We start from the raw sequence: 20,013 nt of genomic DNA on the forward strand, positions 1-20,013 counted from the left end.
TTAAATTACTTCACTGGGGGTTTGGGCATTCACTCCATTCTTAATAGGATAGGACACACCTCTTTCACAGCTCTATAAAAAGAGCCCAAATGCTCTTACTTGCAAAAACAATTCAACTCCTTAAGGGATTATTTTTATTTGTCCAAGAACACCAGTGTTTGAATTCCTATGCTGGTACAGCCCAACTAACCAGCAAGCTATGACCTAAAAAATAATCACATTTGAATCTTTATTTATTTGGTTTAAGTGTGAATCTTGTCTTCAAATCTGACTGAAAACCCTTCTAGCTTTCAGTTAAAAATCCTGGCTCAAGGGGGAAATTTTGATTAATATGGTGCATATTTGCATTGTAATGTATAATTACATAATCCATGTGCATAATTGGAAATGAGAGCAAAGTCTATAATCGAACAAGCCAATTTTTCTCACTTCACTCATTCTCATTCTTTGGGTAAAGTCATTCAAAATGTTTAATTTCTTGACTTTTTTCTCTCTGACAGTCTGCAAAGAAACATTAGATTTATTTAATCATTGAATAAATCCAGTTGTACAGTGGAATCTTTCCTTTTTAAAAGTGTCCTGATCGATGAGTGAAAGGAACATTTTTTCGTGTTGATTTCTTTCTTTTCTCTCTTGAAACAAATCTTTTCTCATTTGAATTGATCGATTTAGAACCGGAGCCAGCTGCCTCACATCTGGTGTTTTCCAATATTGTTTTTGATAAACGATACTGGAAAAATATAGGCTGTGTCAAATCTCACACAGAGAGATTTTAAAACCCATCATCTTGTTAATCATAATCAAACATTCTAGTTCGCTGTAAGATACTAGAAATGGGTTTGAGACTTTTTTTGTGTGTGTGTGGATGTGTGTGTGGAGAAATGGCAGGCCATTAACCCCAGAGCAATCAGAGCTGGCATGTAAATGCCACGCTCAAATATCAGGAGGTGCATAAAGAAGAAGAAGAAAAAAAAAGGAAATGCGTTGAAGAAATTGCATGTTGTGTGGCTCTAATAGAAAGACTACATTAAACATCACTCAGGTGAGTTGAAGGTAATGGCTGACTCAAGTGTGTAGTTGAAAATGAAAATGCAAAAAAAAAAAACGGTCACAGTTTTTGTCAATATTCCCCTCGCTCTTCAGCAGATTTCAACTCGTTGAAGTAATGTAATTTAAGACCTTTATGTCTTCCATTCAGCGCCAGGCTTTAACTTTTTTAGGTGATTTGATCCTCAGAGAGCGAACCGCAGTGAAGGAGGCATTCTTTGTGATCTAGTTTAATATTACATATCTCTTCTTTATGGCCTAATTAGTTGTCTAATCGCCTCCTAAGGACATATTTTATTATTCTCTGCAGAGCAGTAGAGACAGGAAGATGAGGGGTGTGTGTGGGGAGGGGTTTCATGAGGAGGATTTCTGCGGTTCTGCCGACTTTTTTCTTCCTGTTCTGGTTTAAAGCAGCTGTGTTCTTACGACCTGCTGCTGGTTATCGCTCTTTGAAATGATACGAATGATGTTTTATAGCATTTCTTATCTTAGTGCATGTAACTTCAGAGTAAGACATGCCACTGCTGGTCTTTATCGACTAGACGGTTCTGTTTTTTGATAGGTAATTGAACCCTTCAACAATGGAGATGTCACCAAAATAACACACAATCTTTGAGATTGTGTAACTCATTTACCGTGAATCAGTGGATTCTGATGTGAGGAAAAGTGTCTTTTCATGTCAGATATGCAACACGTTACAAATGTGAATTGAAACGGCACAAGATTGCTTTTCTCTATTGGAGTTACGTTGAAAACTATTGAGGAGTTACAGTAGTTGAAAGAAGCTAAGCTCTGGTGTGAAAGGGTTAACATATAAACACACTTTTAACTAGTTGTTTATACTGATTTTTCACTTTAGTGAACCTCACTTTATAAAAACAAGAAACTTACTCTTGCAGACCTAACCCAGGAAAACTCTTACGTCTCCATTTAACTTTAGCTCAGGCATGTCCAAAGTCTGTTTAAATCTCTATCAGCCCGCATGCTTCTTTCATAAAATCAATCATATTTAGTCCCCTGCTCTTTCTAAAATTTGTGTACGATTTCTTGATTGTGGTTAACGTTACAAACCTGTGGCAACACTGTCGTATGAAAGGGAAGCTGACAGTGAGGGCCACCGCTTCCAGGAAATTGCATATTTTTTAAGTGAAATTTGAAACACTTGTGTCTGCTTAATATGCTAAGAGGAGTTCAATATCAAGAGGCAGATGAAACATGCTAACTACGACAAGCTAACTCGGAATGAACGTAACAAAAAGTTGACAAAGTGACAGTAATGTGGATAAAAAATAATTTAGATGTGTTTGTGTTCTATGGGACGAAATGAGAAATATGTCATTACAATAAAATGTTAATTTAAATTGAATGTTATTAAAATAGTTCAAAGAACGTCAGGCCGAATGGTTGGCCATCACACATTTCCATTTCACCAAATATGGCCCTCTTTCCTAACCCCTAACTACTAAAATAAAATACATATGGTGTGGGAGTTTATAGTGCCCTGAATTTTAAAAGCAATTCAGACATCATGCTACCTACTCTTCTTTATTTTTCTTAAACGCTGGATATGACATCAACAATTTCACAAAGTGAAAATCAAATTAATCCGAACATTTCACGATGTCTGTTTGTGACTCCACTGTGAAAATGTGAATGGCTTATAAAAAAATTACAAACACGTTTTTTTTTTTTTTTTGCAAAAATTGTTTAACCACAATGCATTGTGGTCTATTTGCTAATGTAGTGAGCATTGATGCTTGCTAGTGGGAAATTTCTCAAGTACTCGATTTTGGCACGACAAAATGGCAAACACACTATATAGTGAACTATATAGTGTGTAGGGAAGGAATTCAGACATGATTTTTTAATTTCTCTTAGCATTTTTCTCATAATAAATGATAAAACTGCATTTCTGGGTATTTCTTTACTCAAATTGTGTTTGATCAGAAAACCGGATGGAAATGCTCAGACTAATGACCCAGCTACTGAAAGTCTCCCTTCTGGCCCGCTCACTCTTAGGTGTCCGAGAAATGATGAGCTTTCAACACTCGTGCTCTAGCGAATTGCAATTCTGGCTCAAAACTGTACAACTGGATTGATCCAATATTGCTCGTCGTTATTTTTGCATCGCTAATGTTAGCTTGCGCATTAGCGTGCAAACAGAGCTCACCCACAAACCAAAATTTATTTTTTTTAATGAGATACTACCATTGTGCATAAAAAATATGCCTTAAAAAAACTAAAAAAGTTTTAATTTTTTTTCTTAAACCAATTATAATTAAAATATCTCTGGGAACGACTTTACAATAGAAGAACATTATGGGACTTTAAGGCGTTGCAAAGTCTGATCACTTATCAGTGAAATGCTGCCTCGGACTTTACTCTTTTATTGTTTGCATACACGTTTCAAACCTAGAGTACATTAATATGACAGATAAAGCAAACTGAACACTGACTTGATAACATTCCAGGTGGTTTTTATAACCCTGCAGGCTGAGACAAACTAAGAGGAAAATTCTCAGCCATTCTAAAAGGCATCCATCATGTGTTAATGTGACTAATGAGGCTGGCCTTAAAAACTGCAGTGAAAGTTTGTTCGGACTCGGTCATCCGGAAGCACTACTTTGGCACATGTCAAATTCACTTAAGTCCTCACACCTGTCCATTTCCTGCATCCAAACACCCCTCAGTGAATGTTTGTGGGAAAAGTTTCACGTCCGTCTGGCTCCGACTTCTTGCATTGAGCTGAATTACAGCTAAAGATGATGACAATGCACCACGATGAAAACACGCTCACTGTGCTTTGACCCTCCAGGCATTAAAAGTCATAATTACAAAAGAGTTTGCTTTTTTTTTTGTTGTCGCTAAGAGCTTTCTTTACTTTTTAGATATAAAATAGTCAGTCTGCGCTGATATGGAAGGTAAACAACTGCACTGTTATCAGCATCTCACAAGTGTTCAAAAGGTGTTTTGAGGAGTGGAGCGGTCAAGTAATTTCACTTGACTGCTTTCAAGAGAGCGGCAGAGCAGAAGCTTTTTTTCTTTTTATTTAATGTACAAGTCTGTGTTCCTTGTTGGGCTGTGGACCCCGATACTCAAAGGTTGAGCTTCATAAAAAGACCAAGAGTCAGAGGCTGTTTTTGCTTTTTATTTTCTTCATTTTTACGCCACAAAAATTGTGCAGATGCTAAAAAATGGCAAACCTAAGTTGGAAACAGATGAGCAACAATGAAATAAGTGCCAAAGGAATGAGAGAAAATCTCTTAGTATTAGATTGGGGCTTCAAGTGTAAATCTTTTACAATGGTATCTTTTTTTTTTTTAATTTTCTTGTGTGTTTGAATCTTTTGCAGTTAACCTGCTGGATTCCCGCTCTGTGATGGGAGACCTAGGATGGGTGGCTTACCCTAAGAATGGAGTAAGTATGTCTCTTGGCAAATTCCACTAGATTTTTTTTCAGAAAAACCTTGTCATAGTTGGTGCATAATGAATGTCTTTAAGCTCATCTATAATTTCCCAAAATAAACCTATAAAAGTCTCCAGTATTATGTGTTTGAATGTTCCATTTTGATGGAATGAATCAAATTTGATTGATAAAAAGGGTCAAAAACTTGGTTGGGGAATCAGCTTTATTTTGTTTGTGAAGTCGGGCTGAGCATCAACTGTGGAAGAAGTGAATGGCGTTTGTTGCAAACTTAAGATAAAAAATAAAAATCCTAAAATAAACATAAACTGTTTTAAAATTTTGGTGGAAAGTAGCTTGAAAGCCTAAAAAATGAAAGTATTGATTTTAGATGACTCCAGCTTTCTGGCCCTCATGCTTTACATGTTTCCCTGCTCTGGTTCATTTATTAAACTAACCGGTCCTGCAGAGGACAGGGAGCTATGGTCATTGCACGGAAGTAGCTTCAACCTGAACTAGGATTGAGAAAAACACTGGTGTGAAAGAACTTGCAGATCCCATAAACCAGTGATTCTCAACCTTTTTCAGGTCTCAGGTCAGTTTGATATCACTATTTTCACGTACCGGCCTGTAGGAGGTTAAAATGGGCTTCAAAATGTTCTGTCTTTTTTAGTTTCCCTTAACTTTTAAGGGTAAAGTTAATCTTCATTCTCTTTTCAAATATCTGATTCTGGCTTAAAATATATTTGCACACTAAATTTGGTGTAGGAACCATTCAAATTTGAAACAGATTCTCCCTTAACCCATAATTGTCAAAGTGGAGGACAACTTAAGCTTTTAAAATACACCATATACTGAGGTGAAATGAGTTGGGCTGGGTGGATGTTTAGGTTCCCCTAAGCGTTCAAAGTTACGGAGCTCAGTGAACGCACCAGGTAGAAATCTGTTGTTGGTACGACCTATAAAGCTCAGTTATTGGCTGGGGGCTTGGTGTGTGTTTATGGTATTTTTTAGAGAGCGTTCATCTTTTTCAGAATTGTTTTTGCAATGTGGACAGCGATGGTTACAGTGCACAGTAACCAGAAAAAATAAAGAAACCTAAAATGAATTTCATTTTGACGTATCTGTGGGAGAGGAATACAACCCCTCTCCCAATAAATAAATAAATAAATAACGGTTACTAAGACTGGTATTTTCTGAATGTAGGAATTAAATGTTCATTTCTATAGCACCTTCCTAGAAACAAATCGTTCACAAAAGTAAAAACACATAAAAATACAGATATTGCAGTCAAACAAAAATAAAAGGCAGTAAAAGCAAAACGTAATAAAAAAACAAAATTAGATTAACAAAAAGCTCTTCTAAATAAAAGTGTCTTGACATGACTTTTAAAACACTCACTTAAATGTAGTAATAAATGTCAATCACTGTCTGAGCAACTTTATTAGCAACATCTCCGTAACATTAGATTGCGGAATATTCTGCATTATTATTATGGTGAGCGAGAACAACAAATCCCTATTTGGAGTAAAAACTTCTGTATTTTTGTCTGTTAAATGCAGCATTCTTTTATGTTATAGTTAAAAGCTATCTGGTCCTTTTCTGCAAAAATAAACTTACAGAAAACTTTTGTTTTTTGCTAACTTTGCTAGCTTGCGGGCCATAAGTCAGCGTTTACCGCTTTAAGAAAATAAATGGATGTATTTTTGACATGTGACTGAGCAGCTTGACATGCATCAGAAATGAGTCGGATGTGGGAAAGAGAACCCGGTAGTTTTCCAAAATAAAACTTCCTTCACATGCAGATTAGAAATAAAACAGAAAAAATGTTTTTTTCTGTGCGGGCCGGTACTAGCTGCCCACAGACCGACCACTGCCATAAACAACAAACATTCAAAGATGAGGACTTTAATACATTAATGGGGCTGTAGAACATTTGCATTAATATCTGCATACAATTAAGATAGAATAAAAAAAATAAAAAACATATCAGTTCAGTTTGAACTCTGCTCATGTTATCATTGATTCTAATGATGCTTTTAACTCGTTTTCTCAGAACAAAAGGTTGTTCAAAAGTTTAATTCATATTGATAATCAGCTTCTGTCAAAATATGAAGATTTAAATCACAAAAAATATATAATAATTATGATCAAATCTACACTTGTTTGTTGCTCAAATCTATTGCTTGTCAGATAGTTGTGACTCATTAGATGTCACATAGTTCCCTTTAATACAATAAAGTTCAGGAACTACAGTGTTTAATCAAAGGTGTTCAGTCCATTACAGCTTACTTTGAGTTTATGAATGATATATTGAAAGTCACCATAGAACAGCCTAATATTTTCAAAGAATTCCAAAAGTGAAGGGTCATTAGAAATGAGTTTTGAAGGTGAAAAAAAGTATTTTTTGTATGAAAAACACTTATTGGATTTCAACTAGAACAACCCTTCTAGATCTGTGTGTTTAGAGTAACTTATAAAAGATCTGCTTGACTATTTTTCTAAATGTTTCTACTTTTGTCAGCAAAAATGCTCAATTCTCCATGGAGTTTTTGTTTAAAAAAACATTTGTACATGTATTTGATGCCCACAAAAAGGCTGCGTATAGTCTCAATCCATCTCTACAAATACGCAGATATACCCAGTGGACCAATAGTGCTGACATCAGGTTTTTTTTTTTTAGCTCTGGGTATTCAAATCATGTAGCTTTTCAGTATTTCGATGAAGGATGTGCTGACAAAAGCAGACATATGTGCAGTCATATTAATGAAGGCACGATGGGGATGTGTGTTTTCAACAATCCATGGAGAAAGTAAGACATGATTAGACATTTTAAATGTCTGGTAATGATATTTCCATTAGCTGTTTGTGTTCTCTTTATTAATGTTTTTATAGATTAAAGTGGAAGTTTAACAAGCAGCATAAACACGCCTGTCAGACTAAATATTTAATATCCATTTTGGCATGTTAAATAATATTCATCATTGTAGTTAGCCATTTAATTAATCTTCAGTGTTTGCACAATAGCACTCCATCTGCAGCCCCCCCCACACACACACACTCCTTCACACTTCCAGTCATGGCTGAATAAGTCGTGGAGAAAGCACAGATAGTCTTTATTACTTGAAGTCTCATTCGCCAGATGGTTCCTTTCATTCCTGGTGTGACTGTTCTTCCTCGCCGGCTCTCCCTCTCCCCATTTTTCACTCTTTTTTTTTTTTCTCCCCCCTTTTCTTACTTTTTATATCCCAAAACATTTGCTTCCCTCCTCATCCCCATTTCATCGCGTTCTTTTCATCATCTTGCCTTTTTATCTCACCATTACTTGTCGCTTCCTTCTGCTCTGCTTTTTTTGTCAAGCGTTGGATGCGCTTTGAAAAGTCCCTGAAGTATACGCTGAAACAAAAAGTGGTCAAATAGGCGCCGTGTGAAGTGTAAAATGCAGTAAATGATTAAACCTCTGGAAGATGCGTCAGTCAACCGAGTGGCAGCCATTAAGTCTGTATGATTATCAGACAAATGTTTTAAATTACATCCCTAATTGATGGATTCAGCAATATTCTATGGAGGGATTTTTGTGCCACCACGTTGTGAACAAAAGTCACAGTTTTGAGATAAAGATGAACTAAAACGCAAACAAAATGTTGCAAAAAGTTGCAAATAAAAATATGTAATCTTTGCTTTCAAAATACATTTTTTGCATTTGTAACACAAAAGTTTTCAGATGCCTCGTCTCTCATCTTGCATTAATACATTTTAGTTTAGTAAACTCATAAAGATTTACATATAATCTGCTTAAGTTTAGAAATCAAGAGTATACCTTTAATTAATCACAGAAAATAAGTAATGAAGTTACTCTGAGTTTGTTGGTGGAAGTTTGACAATTCTGTAGATTATTTTTGGTGTCAACCATCTGTCTTCTAGTACTTCATTTTTTCTCCTGCTCACACTTCATGGGAGGTGAGCGCGCTAGCAGATTGGGTGGGTTGTCGATGACAAAAGTGACTTTTTATACCGGCTTTGCACCGATATACAAATTTATAAGCACAATTTATAATCTTCACAGCTGCAGCTACCAATACTAGTGTTGTCCTAAATAAAGATATAAATGATAATGATTTAATACATTTCATTATATGGCTGGGTATTGCTGATAATTTCCATTGTCTATTGAATTTACCAGAGCATAGATCAATTCAATTAAAGTTTGATCTCTACTTTTATGGATCAATTATTGATCTATCAAGCTCAAATCAATTCAGATAGATTCATAGGTTTTATCAACCCAACCCTATATCATTGTAGTTGACATGCATGCAGTAAAAAGATATAGGAAAAAAAACATATAATTAAAACAGTTTGATCTGTGAATCGTTGAGCTAGATTCATGAATCAAATCGAACCGACACCTAAGAAAATATCCAAACTAAAAAAGATCTTGAAACCAAATGACTGTAAAATTAAAATAATGACAAATAAAAAATACATCAAAACTTTGTTTTTGTAAAAATTACAAAAATTAAGTTCAAACCAAAAGGTTAAACTTTTTTGCCATGACTGAGTCTGACAAGTCCAGGTGTGGCTGATGCAATAAGATGACATGATATTGCAGCACTGATAGGAAATAAAGTTGTTTTCTGCAAAGAGAAGTGTAAAATAAAAACTTCACAAAATGATGTCTTTCATTTATTTTTTTGTCGTTTCTGCCCATACAGTTTTGACATAATTGAATCTTTTGGGATTGACTTGATTTCTATCAGCTCAACAGCAGCAAAATATGATTGCCATTTTTTTAGTAGTTAGTGATGATCTGCAAAAAAAAGCTTTTCATATTCAAAAATATGCTGTTATAAGAGTTAATAAATTATGATTTTTATGTTGTTTGTGACCAAAAATTCCAGCATTTATTATTCCCATCAAAAATGTTCTCTGGCAGATAGGTTTTCTCTTTCCTCTTCACCACTACAGCTGATGGTTGCCAGCCTATTATTATGAATCCTCATCAGTTTCTATGATTCTGTGTGCGTATAATCGACCCTTCCCCATCAAAAATTAGGCACAGTAAAAAACATATATATATATTCTAGATGTGGGCAGGCCGTAAATTGTGCTTGTCAAGATGTTTATCTGTGACATATTTGGAACAAACTAAATAAATAAATAGCAAACAAAGAGAAAAAGTGGCTGAACAGTAAAAAAGAAAATGTGTAGAGGAAAAAGAAAATTGAGGAAAAAATGTTCAGGTTGCACCAGAGATTTTTCAAATAAAGGAGGAATGCTGAACACGAAAAACTAGACATTTCCTGTAGTGGCAGGAATTAAAAGACGGTAGATTAAGACAAGAGAAGAGGAATAAATGAGATGGAGATGGAAACAGGAAGGCAGCAGTGTTGTCTGGTAGAGGAGGCGGAGGGGAGGAGGAACTGTTCTGTTACAGTGTCACAGTGGTCAGTGGTAATGCGTGGTAATAATAAGCTAGAGACGGCTTTATAGAATTAGAGCTGGGAGAGTACTCAGCGCAGCCACAGGGGGTCTGCTGATGGATGCGTCATGCAGACACACACTCACACATCTAATAGTCAGAAAAAGTGAACACACACACACTAATAAGAAGCTGCAGGGATGCCTATAGGGATTTTTCTGTGTTGGGAGTTGAGTGGGGAAAAAGGATGGAGGAGGAAATAAGATGCGGATGAGAGGGCCTTAAGGTTGTATATTTACCACCACAGGGACCTAACTCAGTCTGCTGGCTTTTTGCTTGTTCACATTAAAGCCCAAGTCCACCTACGATGTCTTTAAAGGGATCAAAATCTTCACCATTTATTTTAATCTTTGATTTTAATAGGTTATGGCAACTATATATTGGACAGAAACTCTGTCATCTGAGAAGTGAATGAACCTTGACGTTTGTAGGAACCAGTAGGTTGTGAAGCTCAGATTTATGAAGGACCCTGATCTATTCCAGGGTCCTTTATAAATCTAAAAGTCCTGATCTAGTTGTGTTTTTGCATGACAGCAATAACTGTGGTATTCATTATGTGAAGCTTATCAGTTAGGCTAGAGACATTGTAGGCTCAGACCAGGCAGCGTGGAACTGATTAGGTTATCAAAAACTCACAACAAAACACTTCTCCGTTAAAAAAAAAAATCCAAAATTGGAACCACAAGAACCCTTTAACACCAGACTTTTAGCTCCATGCATAAACGATTTAAAATGTATGGTCTGTCAAAGAGTGTGTGTTAGTTAGATGTCACCAGTGACAGCTCTCGTGTTAAAGGGGTTATTACATTTGGTGTTATTATTATTATTGGACAGACAAACAAAGATTTTTTGTCCCAATATAAAATAAGTTACTCATTTATTAATATATGTAAAGATTTTACACCAAAAACAAGAAGGGTGGGGATTTTAGAGAAGTCAGGTAACTGTCTGAAAGATGTTTTTAATTCTGTAAAACACTTATTGTCATATTCCTAGCCATGACTGGTAGTTTATGTATTCTGGGGTCTTCAAGATAATTATGTGGACTGGGTCATCCCAAAGACTATATGACGAAACACTTGATCTAAGTAAGCAGCAGAAAGTAAGCTATGGGAAGAGTTAAAAATACAAGGAAAGTGGTAGATCTATAGTGGTAGATCCCTGACCCTGTTTACTTTTTAAATTTGTTTGTATATTGCTGTTCAAGAAAATGTATTTATGGCTGCTAAATCATTATTGTAGAGGAGTTGCTGAAACTCCAACCAAAACAGTCACCATTGATTTAGAAGTAGTAGTTCACTTTCAGCTTATCCCTTACCACTGTTTCACATCAGTGATCTGGCAGAGTTTTTACGCCGGATGCCCTTCCTGACACAACCCTGTACTTGAGGGGCACAGGGACCCAGTTAGGCAGCAGCGTCAAGGGTCTTGCCTAAGGACCTAATCTGGATGGAGATCAGTGGACAACCCTGGGAATTGAACCCAGGGCTCCTGCGTGTCAGCCCTTCACCTAGCCCACTGAGCCACCGGGCCGCTGGACCTTTCCACTATTTCTAGATGGTATTTGCTTCTAAATTTTAACAAGTCAGACATTTACTCATTTAGGTGTCAGTTCTTAGTCATGTTTATAAAATAGCTAAGACAGTTAGGTTGATATTTTTGACAAATCATACACTTTGTGGTACAAGTGCCCAATTTAGCATGGTAAATGGTGTATATTTACATAGAGCTTTTTCTTTTCTACCTTCCTTTAAGGCCCAAAGCTTTACAGTCACAAACCCATTCACAACCACATTCACACACTGGTGGCGGCTCCGCTGTCGAACACTGGCGCCAGCCTTCCACCAGAGGCAATGTGGGGTTCAGTGTCTTATCCAATGGCACTTCAACACATGGGCGGGCAAGGCGGGAATCGAATCCGCAATCTTCCGATCAGGAGTTGACCACCATACCTTAGCATGGATGTACCTTAGGATCCCCTTTTTCAGAAAGCCGCAAAGAAAATCCAAAAGGGTAGCAGTTTGTAAAAAAGGAGGTCACACACTCAATTGTTCTGAAAAATAAATAAAATATCTATTTGCCCCAATCTCAACAAGATGTGCTGGTAATGCACAAAATGTAGAACCTAACATGAGTATTTTGAAAGAGGATCCTATATTCATGCCAAATTTGGTGCTTGTACCACAAAATGCATGATTTTATTGTTTTTATATTAATAACCGGCCCCACTAAATTCAGCAGATTTGGTGGACTTCCAGTGATAACAACACAAACTACTCTTTTCGGTTCTGTTACTAAATTTGTCTGGTTCTCTGCAAGATGGAGAGGAGGTCATCTGTTCAGTTCCCTGATGGATTAATAATAGCAACTGGTAGTCCAGCAGACATGTCTGTATGTGAGTGTTTGTGTTAAGCTGTGTAAATCTAAGAACAGGCTGGAGGATCTGTGTGATCTAACCAGTAAGAAGCTTAATGTCTGCTCTGGGACTGACTGGGGCAAAGTCAAGGAGAAGTGGGGGTTCACTTACACCCAAGCATGTACGGACTGAGCTTTTGGGAGCCTACCCTTGTAAGGGCAAGCATGAAACTGGCGTTGACTGGTAGTCAAACTCAAAAATGTCAAAACGTTGAGTGAAGAATAAACAGTTTTGACCGTGTTCTTGAGAAGTAAAAAAGGACCGTTTTCCTTTTAAAATCATTAAAGGATTGTGATACTCTAATGTGAACATGTAAATGCTTGAAGAATCATCGCTTAACAACACACAAATGTCTAATGACGAGAAAGAATACCCACATTATTCACCATAAAGTCAGTAATTGGAGCTGTAAAGCCTTTAGACTTGAGCAGAATCAAATGAAGAACAAGACGTTAAAAGGAAGACAAAGACAAAAGGTTGTGTACAACTGCTGCGGCAAGGATTGATTAATTTGAGCTATTAGGCTGTAACACCAGATCATAGTCTGGTCCCTCTGGCCAAATTACAGTGACATGATGAAGCGCTTGTATTAGCCATGGGAGCGTGCTAGTGATGCAGATAATAGTCGTGTCCCAGGAGACCTGCAGAAGGAATTAATGCTACTGCCTATGACACACAAGCACACACAGAACCGTGCACAATTCTGTGCATAAGCAGGACATGAGCAATGTTGGCTGTTTAAATATACATATTAACTCAAACATATATGCTTTTTCCACTTTTTAGATTAAACAGTTAAATAATCCAACCCCTTCAATTTGTGCCTTTAAGAAACCATGACCTTTTAACAGCCTGTTGTGGTTAATCAGAAATAAACGGATTATGTTATTGTCTAGAACTTTGGATGAATACAAAGCTTTTTTCTTTAGGGATTCCTAACCACTATCTAACCTTTAAGAATCGGATTACTGTGACTTTTCTATTGTTTGTTGTTTCTACACCAGACATGGAGACTTGGAGTCGTGTCGTTCTGAGGTCTCACAGGCAGAGACTAGGGGCTTGACCTCAAAAATAAGACTTTAGACTTGAGTTTTGGGACAAGTAAACAATTTTTGTATATTTATTCTTGTTTTCACCTCTTGGCCACGGCTGTCACATAAAGATTTAATATCTATGCTCGCCAGCCTCTTTATGAGGTACACCTTGCTAGTACAGAATTGAACCCCGTTTTACCTTCAGAACTGCCTTAAACTTTGGTGGCATAGATTCAACAAGGTACTGAAAACATTCCTCAGAGACTTTGGTCCATAATGACAGGATAATATCACACAGTTGTTGCAGATTTGTCAGATGCACATTCATGATGCTAATTACCTGTTCCTCTACATCCCAAAGGTGATCTATTGGGTTGAGATCTGGTGACCGTGGAGGTCATTTGAGTCCAGGGAACTCATTGCCATGTTCTAGAAAGCCGTCTGAGGTGATTCCAGATTCATGACATGGTGCTTTATCCTGCTGGAAGTAGTTATCAGAAGATGGTTTACTGTGGTCATAAAGAGATGGACATGGTCACTCAGGTAGGCTGTGGTGTTGTAATGATGCTCAGTTGGTTCAAAGGGGACCAAAGTGTGCCAAGAAAATATCCCCCACCTCAACCGCAAGACTGAACTGTTGATACAAGGCAAGATAGATCCATGTTTTCATGTTGTTGACACAAAGAGAAACTCATCAGACCAGACGACGTTTTCCCGATCTTCTATTGTCCAATGTTGGTGTCTGTGTGAATTGAAGCCTCAGTTTCCTGTTCTTAGCTGACAGGAGTGTGCTCTTCTGCTGCTGTAGCCCAACTCCTTCAATTTGGATGCGTTGTGTGCTCAGAGATGCTCTTCTGCAGACTTCGGGTGTAACCAGTGGTTATTTGAGTAACCGTTGTCTTTCTATCAGCTTGAATCAGTCTGGCCATCCGGACATTAGACTCTGCATGTCCATCTACAGAACTGCCACTCACTGGATATTTTCTCTTTTTCTGACCATTCTCTGTGAACCCTAGATATGGTTGTGGATGAAAATCCCAGTAGATCAACAGTTTCTGAAATACTCAGACCAGCCCGTCTGGCACCAACAACTATGCCACGTTCAAAGTTACTTAAATCCCCTTTCATACCCATTCTGATGCTCATTTTGAACTGCCACAGATCATTTCGACCATGTCTACAGGCCTAAATACATTCAGTCGCTGCCATGTGATTGGCTAATTAGAAACCTGCGTTAACGAGCATTTGGACAGGTGTACCTAATAAAGTGGCCAACAAGTGTATTTTCTGGATGTTGTGTTGCATTCAAATATTATATCTGTACTTACTGTTTAAATAAATACTTTGATCATTTTTGACAATAAGGACAAACAATCCGATAGGATTTGCAGAGAGAGACTTTCGATTATCTTTACTGTATACAAGAATAACATTTGAAATGTTCCTCCTGAACAAAAAATGATAAGAGGAATACTAATAAAGTTATACTTTATGTACATGTTGTATTACAAGCAGTCATATTTTTATAATCGCCATAAATGAAGCCAACAGCTTTCCAGTTAAAGGTTTGAAACCGAAAAAAAATGTTTGCTTGTCTTTCCATATTCTTTTGCAGTGTGAACCAAAACATCTAGAGTTGCAGTGGCAATACTGTAACCTTTAAGTGGCCTGTATGGGATCAATATATGAACAGATTAAAGCAAATCTCATATCATAGAGAAAATAATGTTCTAAATGGTTTCTCGTGAACATGATTTTAATAATTTGAACTCTGTTTTCTGTCTGCTTAAGTGGGAGGAGATTGGTGAAGTGGATGAAGACTACGCCCCCATCCACACATACCAAGTGTGCCGCGTGATGGAACAGAACCAGAACAACTGGCTCTACACCAACTGGATCCTGACTGAGGGTGCCCAGCGGGTGTACATTGAGCTCAAATTCACCCTGAGAGACTGTAACAGCTTGCCTGGAGGAGTCGGGACCTGCAAAGAGACTTTTAACATGTATTACTACGAAACTAATGGGGATGAAGAGGAAGGTGAGGATGGAGAGATGAGAGATGGAACTGGAATGACTGAAGAGGAGGAGAGGGTGCTAAAGGAGAACAGATATATCAAAGTGGACACCATAGCAGCTGACGAGAGCTTCACCGAGTTGGATCTGGGGGATCGTGTGATGAAGCTCAACACCGAAGTTCGCGATTTAGGTCCTCTGACCCATAAAGGCTTCTACTTGGCGTTTCAAGATTTGGGGGCCTGCATTGCTTTGGTGTCTGTGCGGGTTTTCTACAAACGCTGCCCGTTCTTGGTGAAGAGCCTTGCAGAGTTTCCTGACACCATCCCCGGCTCAGAGGCTTCACAGCTGGTGGAGGTTGTGGGACACTGCGTCAACAACTCTCTGCCTTTATACGAGCCACCTCGGATGCACTGCAGCACAGAAGGAGAATGGCTGGTGCCAATCGGGAAGTGTGTCTGCAAGCCAGGATATGAGGAAATCAGCGGATCTTGTCAAGGTGAGAAAGGAAAAATCTAAAATGTTAATCATCTAGCTTGATTTAATGTGAAATAAATTAGTCAAACTTTTTTGTATTTCTTAAAGCTTTGTTGGTTTACTTTATTATCACCCAGTTTTTGGGCTTCCATTAGTTTGTGTTTTTGTCTATGTTTGTTTTGGTTGCTAACTTCATCCTGTCTTTATTTTCATATCCGTACATGTTTATTTTTAGTTGGATGTGCACACATCTGTTTATTACTTTACTTAGAGTGTTTCTTACATACATACTCTGAGCTTTTATTCGACTTGGTAAATACAGGGTGTTCCCTGGAGCCCAGGAGCACTTTACTTTTCTCATACAGCTGCTGCTCTAACTTGTGTCCAAATATTCCCTCCATGCACCTTAATTCCCATCTCCTCAGGATCCCAGTGCATCTGTTTCCATCCCGTTCTGTCTTGGGTTTTCCTTACTTAGGTGTTGATGCTTTTGTCACAATTGTTTTACTGGTGGATATGGGCGATCTAAAAAATGTTAGACTGTTCGGTGAGCCTGTAGAGTGAAAATGTTCATGCACGGAGATGAAATAGATTAAAAGCAGGCGTGTCTTACGTATTTTTTTGAGCCCCTTCAAACCCTGTGTACTGCACTAGGGCCCACTAATATAGTTCAACTAACTGCGCCCCTTGCTCACTCATTGCGCTTCGTGCTTGCAGCCTGATTGTTAGAAATTAAGAAATCATGCTATCAGAAGGTTGGTTGTGTGGTTATCATATGAGCGTCCTATGGACTCTTGTGTATCACCCGCACACCCTGTGCATGCAGCGTTGCGTGCGGTCAATAAGGTGCCAGCGCGTGTGACACACTAAAAACTACAGTGCTGTGTTAAGGCCACCGTACAATACCTCATACGTGCGTGCAACTTTCATTGTCTTTACGAATACATTGCAATACACTTACCACACACAGCATTTTCATGACATCCTTTACACCTGCACTCCCCTTAAGATGCAGCCTCAGCTGTCTATGACCCTCCACAGACCTGGACAACCCAAAAACCTGCAGCTTCTCTACAGATCTACACCCCTACCCATGCAAGTGACTAAGCCATTATTTATCAAACTTTAACTTAATTTTCATGTTAAAACGTACCCTACATTTCTGACATTTAGCTAGAAAGATAGTAAATAATTCCTATTTGTAACCTTGTAATGTTGATTTGAGCCCTCAGGACATGGTACCGGATGCGGTACTGGACGCAGACTAGCCCGTGGGACCCGATACGGTAGTAGATGTGGTACCTGGTGCGAACCGGATGCGGTACCTGACGCAAACCGGTACTGGGTTAGGTTGGCGGTACCGAAGACCACTCCGCGTGGTTACCAGTACCCTAACCCAGTGCAGGTACCCTAAAACCTGACCCGGTACTGGTTCGCGTCTGGTACCGCGTCCGGTTCGCGCTTAGTACCACATCTAGTTCAAGTCCCGCTGACCAGTCCACTTTCAGTATTGCATCCCGATGGTTGTGGACCCCGGAATTTCCCGAGAACTAGTCCGCATCCAGTACCGGTATCCTAACCCAGTAATGGTTCACGTCCAGTACCGCGTCCAGTTCACATCCGTTACTACATCTGGTACCGGTTCGGGTCTGGTACTGCGTCTGGTCCTGCATCCGGTACCGGGTTAAGGTGCATTCACACTGACCATGATTTGTGCGGTGGAGGCGGCTTGTTTTAATGTTACGTCAACAGAACAGACACGACATAAGGTGATCTGAAGTCCCACGGTGTGATTTGAGCAACGGGCGCGAATTGGGGCGCTGCAGCCAAAATTCAAGTATCTGAAGTTTAACAGGTCATTGCATCACAGAAACATTGCAGAAGTGACTGTGATACAGACACAGCCGCCTGCACCAGGAAAATCTTTTAATGATAATCATATAAATCCAAGCATGGAGACATGATTACCAATGTTTTTGTGGAACTCTTCACAATGAATAAACCTTTCTTCTCAGCATCATTTGTCTTCCATACATTCTAATTGAGATATCCACAGACTCCGTTCCTTATAGTGATCATCCTAAATGCATTAGCTGGTAGCTCCTCACACATGCGGCCGCCGCGTCAGGTTCAGGAACACCTTTCGTGGTACTGAACTGGTTCCTGGTTTGGAGCCCGGAGGTTGGGGACCCGTGATTTAATGGGAACAGCCAGCACGTCAAATAACGAGTTGGGGACACCCCAAAAAGGGATGTTGAAGGGGCCTTAACCAAACGTCAATGTGTAGCGACTTGGGGATGAGAATATGTTGGTTTTAAAAGGACTTTTTCTCAAAGTTGAGACCAACCGATAATCTCAAGCCAGAGCTGCTTTTGAGCAGAGAGTGAGACATCTCTATGGAGGTTTGACTGTCAAATATGGCATCTCTGCTGAGGGTTCATTAGGAGGAAGTATGTGGAGTCATGCTGCCACATCAACACTGAGCCAGACTACGGTTACATATGTATGGCTGACGAGGCTTAAGCACGTCGTCCCATCTCCACTGAAAATAGTAACAGAGAGCTCAGTCAGCACTAGACATCTATGTAAAACAGTTCAACAGTTACGACTGATAAAAGCACTTCAGCTGCATTTGTGATTCTTATTAAAAACTCCACCTTATCTTGTTGCACCAAAGTAGCAGAGACGGAGGGGAGGAGAATACTTCCAAGTGTTATGATTACCACTCATTACCTTGCCACACACATTTTGCTCTGCTAATTAGACTTCTGCAATTTTACTGATTTGGTTTGAGTAGTTCTTGCAAATGTAAGTGTTTCTTTTTTTCTCATTTGCAAACTGCATATTAACTAACTGTAGAAACTTTAAAAACAATTTCAAACCAGATTTTTTTTTCTTTTCAATTTGGTGTTACAAAAAAGCGCTTTGCGGTTGCACAGAGAGGCTTTTGCTGCACATATTAAATCTGTATCACCTTTTCTATGAATACAGAGTTGAAAAGAGAAGTGTGGAGGTAGACGGTTTCTTTGTTCTCATAATTAGCTTAGGCTGAGATTTTTTTTTTGTTTTTTGAACTGAAAAACTGCCACCGCCTCATTTAGAGTTGGTTGTAGAGACACCAGAATTTTAATGAGTTTTCTTTTTTTTAATTGTTTATTTTTCTTTCTAGGAATACCAATCTCTATGATATGCAAATTTTTTCACCATTAGTTAAACTTTCTGAGATAAAAACATTTCTGCTGCACACATTTAGTCACAAAAATGTTCTTTTTTTTCAATTAAATAATTTTACATCTTCTTTATAACTAATGAAGCGATAGGATATTTATTTTCCTCATATTTTTGTATGTAGATGAGGCTGTTAGTGACAGCCTTTGAAAATGTCTCATGAGAAAAACATTCCAGGATTTCCTCTTTGGCAGCGTCTGTACCCGCGTGTGTTCACTGCCTTTGTAAACACATTCTGTGTGCATTTCGGTCACTCATGTTGAGAGGGTGGAGTGTTTAATTCTGCTTTCAAGGCTCTAAGAGAGTGTCTGGACTCCTTGCTGTGTGAAGCTGTGCATTAGGTCTCTTTTCTCCTGGTAAGGTTTTGAACTGCTGTTGGGTTGGAGTTATAAAGCCTTCGCTGCTGTTTTGAAAAGAAAAAAAAAATTAGAACAGAGAAAAAAATTTCAGCATGAGTGTTTACAGCACTCATGGTGTCAAAAGTTCAACTTTAATGTATATTTCTCAATGTTTCAGACCCAGTTCCTAAAGATCCCCTCAGATGAAAATTTTGATTTATATATAAAATAAATTTTACTTTAATTGTTGTGAACCAGGAGCAGACAAAAAAAAATGCCATGCCTGCTCCAGGCTCTCGGCAATGGTGATGGGAAGGGGGGATGGGGTTGCTCCGCACAGACAGTTCCGCTCTCAACGCAAAGATGAATTTCTATTGCCGCTCTGCAGAAACTACCTCCTAGAAAACAACACAGGTTTTTGGATTTTGGCTAAAAAACATCAGTCATTATTAAAAGACCACTTTTATAATAGATCCCAAGATGACTGAAGTGGGTCTTTAAGCTAAATGCTGTAAAAACTTTTATGGGAGATTTGAGGAAAATGTTTTTCTAACTGCAATGGAAAGTTTATAGATG

The 20,013-nt window shown here is 38.4% G+C and overlaps 1 protein-coding gene across 1 annotated transcript in view; it reads left to right on the forward strand.

Annotated features, from left to right (window-relative positions):
* Positions 1 to 20,013, forward strand: part of LOC112163111 (ephrin type-A receptor 5) — a 67,721-nt gene that overhangs the window by 2,215 nt on the left and 45,493 nt on the right. Inside the window, exons 2-3 of the mRNA XM_024299280.2 lie at positions 4,400 to 4,464; positions 15,173 to 15,893. Coding sequence (XP_024155048.1) covers positions 4,400 to 4,464; positions 15,173 to 15,893 — 786 coding nt within the window. The remainder of the gene's footprint in view (positions 1 to 4,399; positions 4,465 to 15,172; positions 15,894 to 20,013) is intronic.

This window comes from Oryzias melastigma, linkage group LG12, assembly GCF_002922805.2.
Source record: "Oryzias melastigma strain HK-1 linkage group LG12, ASM292280v2, whole genome shotgun sequence".
Classification (NCBI taxonomy): Eukaryota; Metazoa; Chordata; class Actinopteri; order Beloniformes; family Adrianichthyidae; genus Oryzias; species Oryzias melastigma.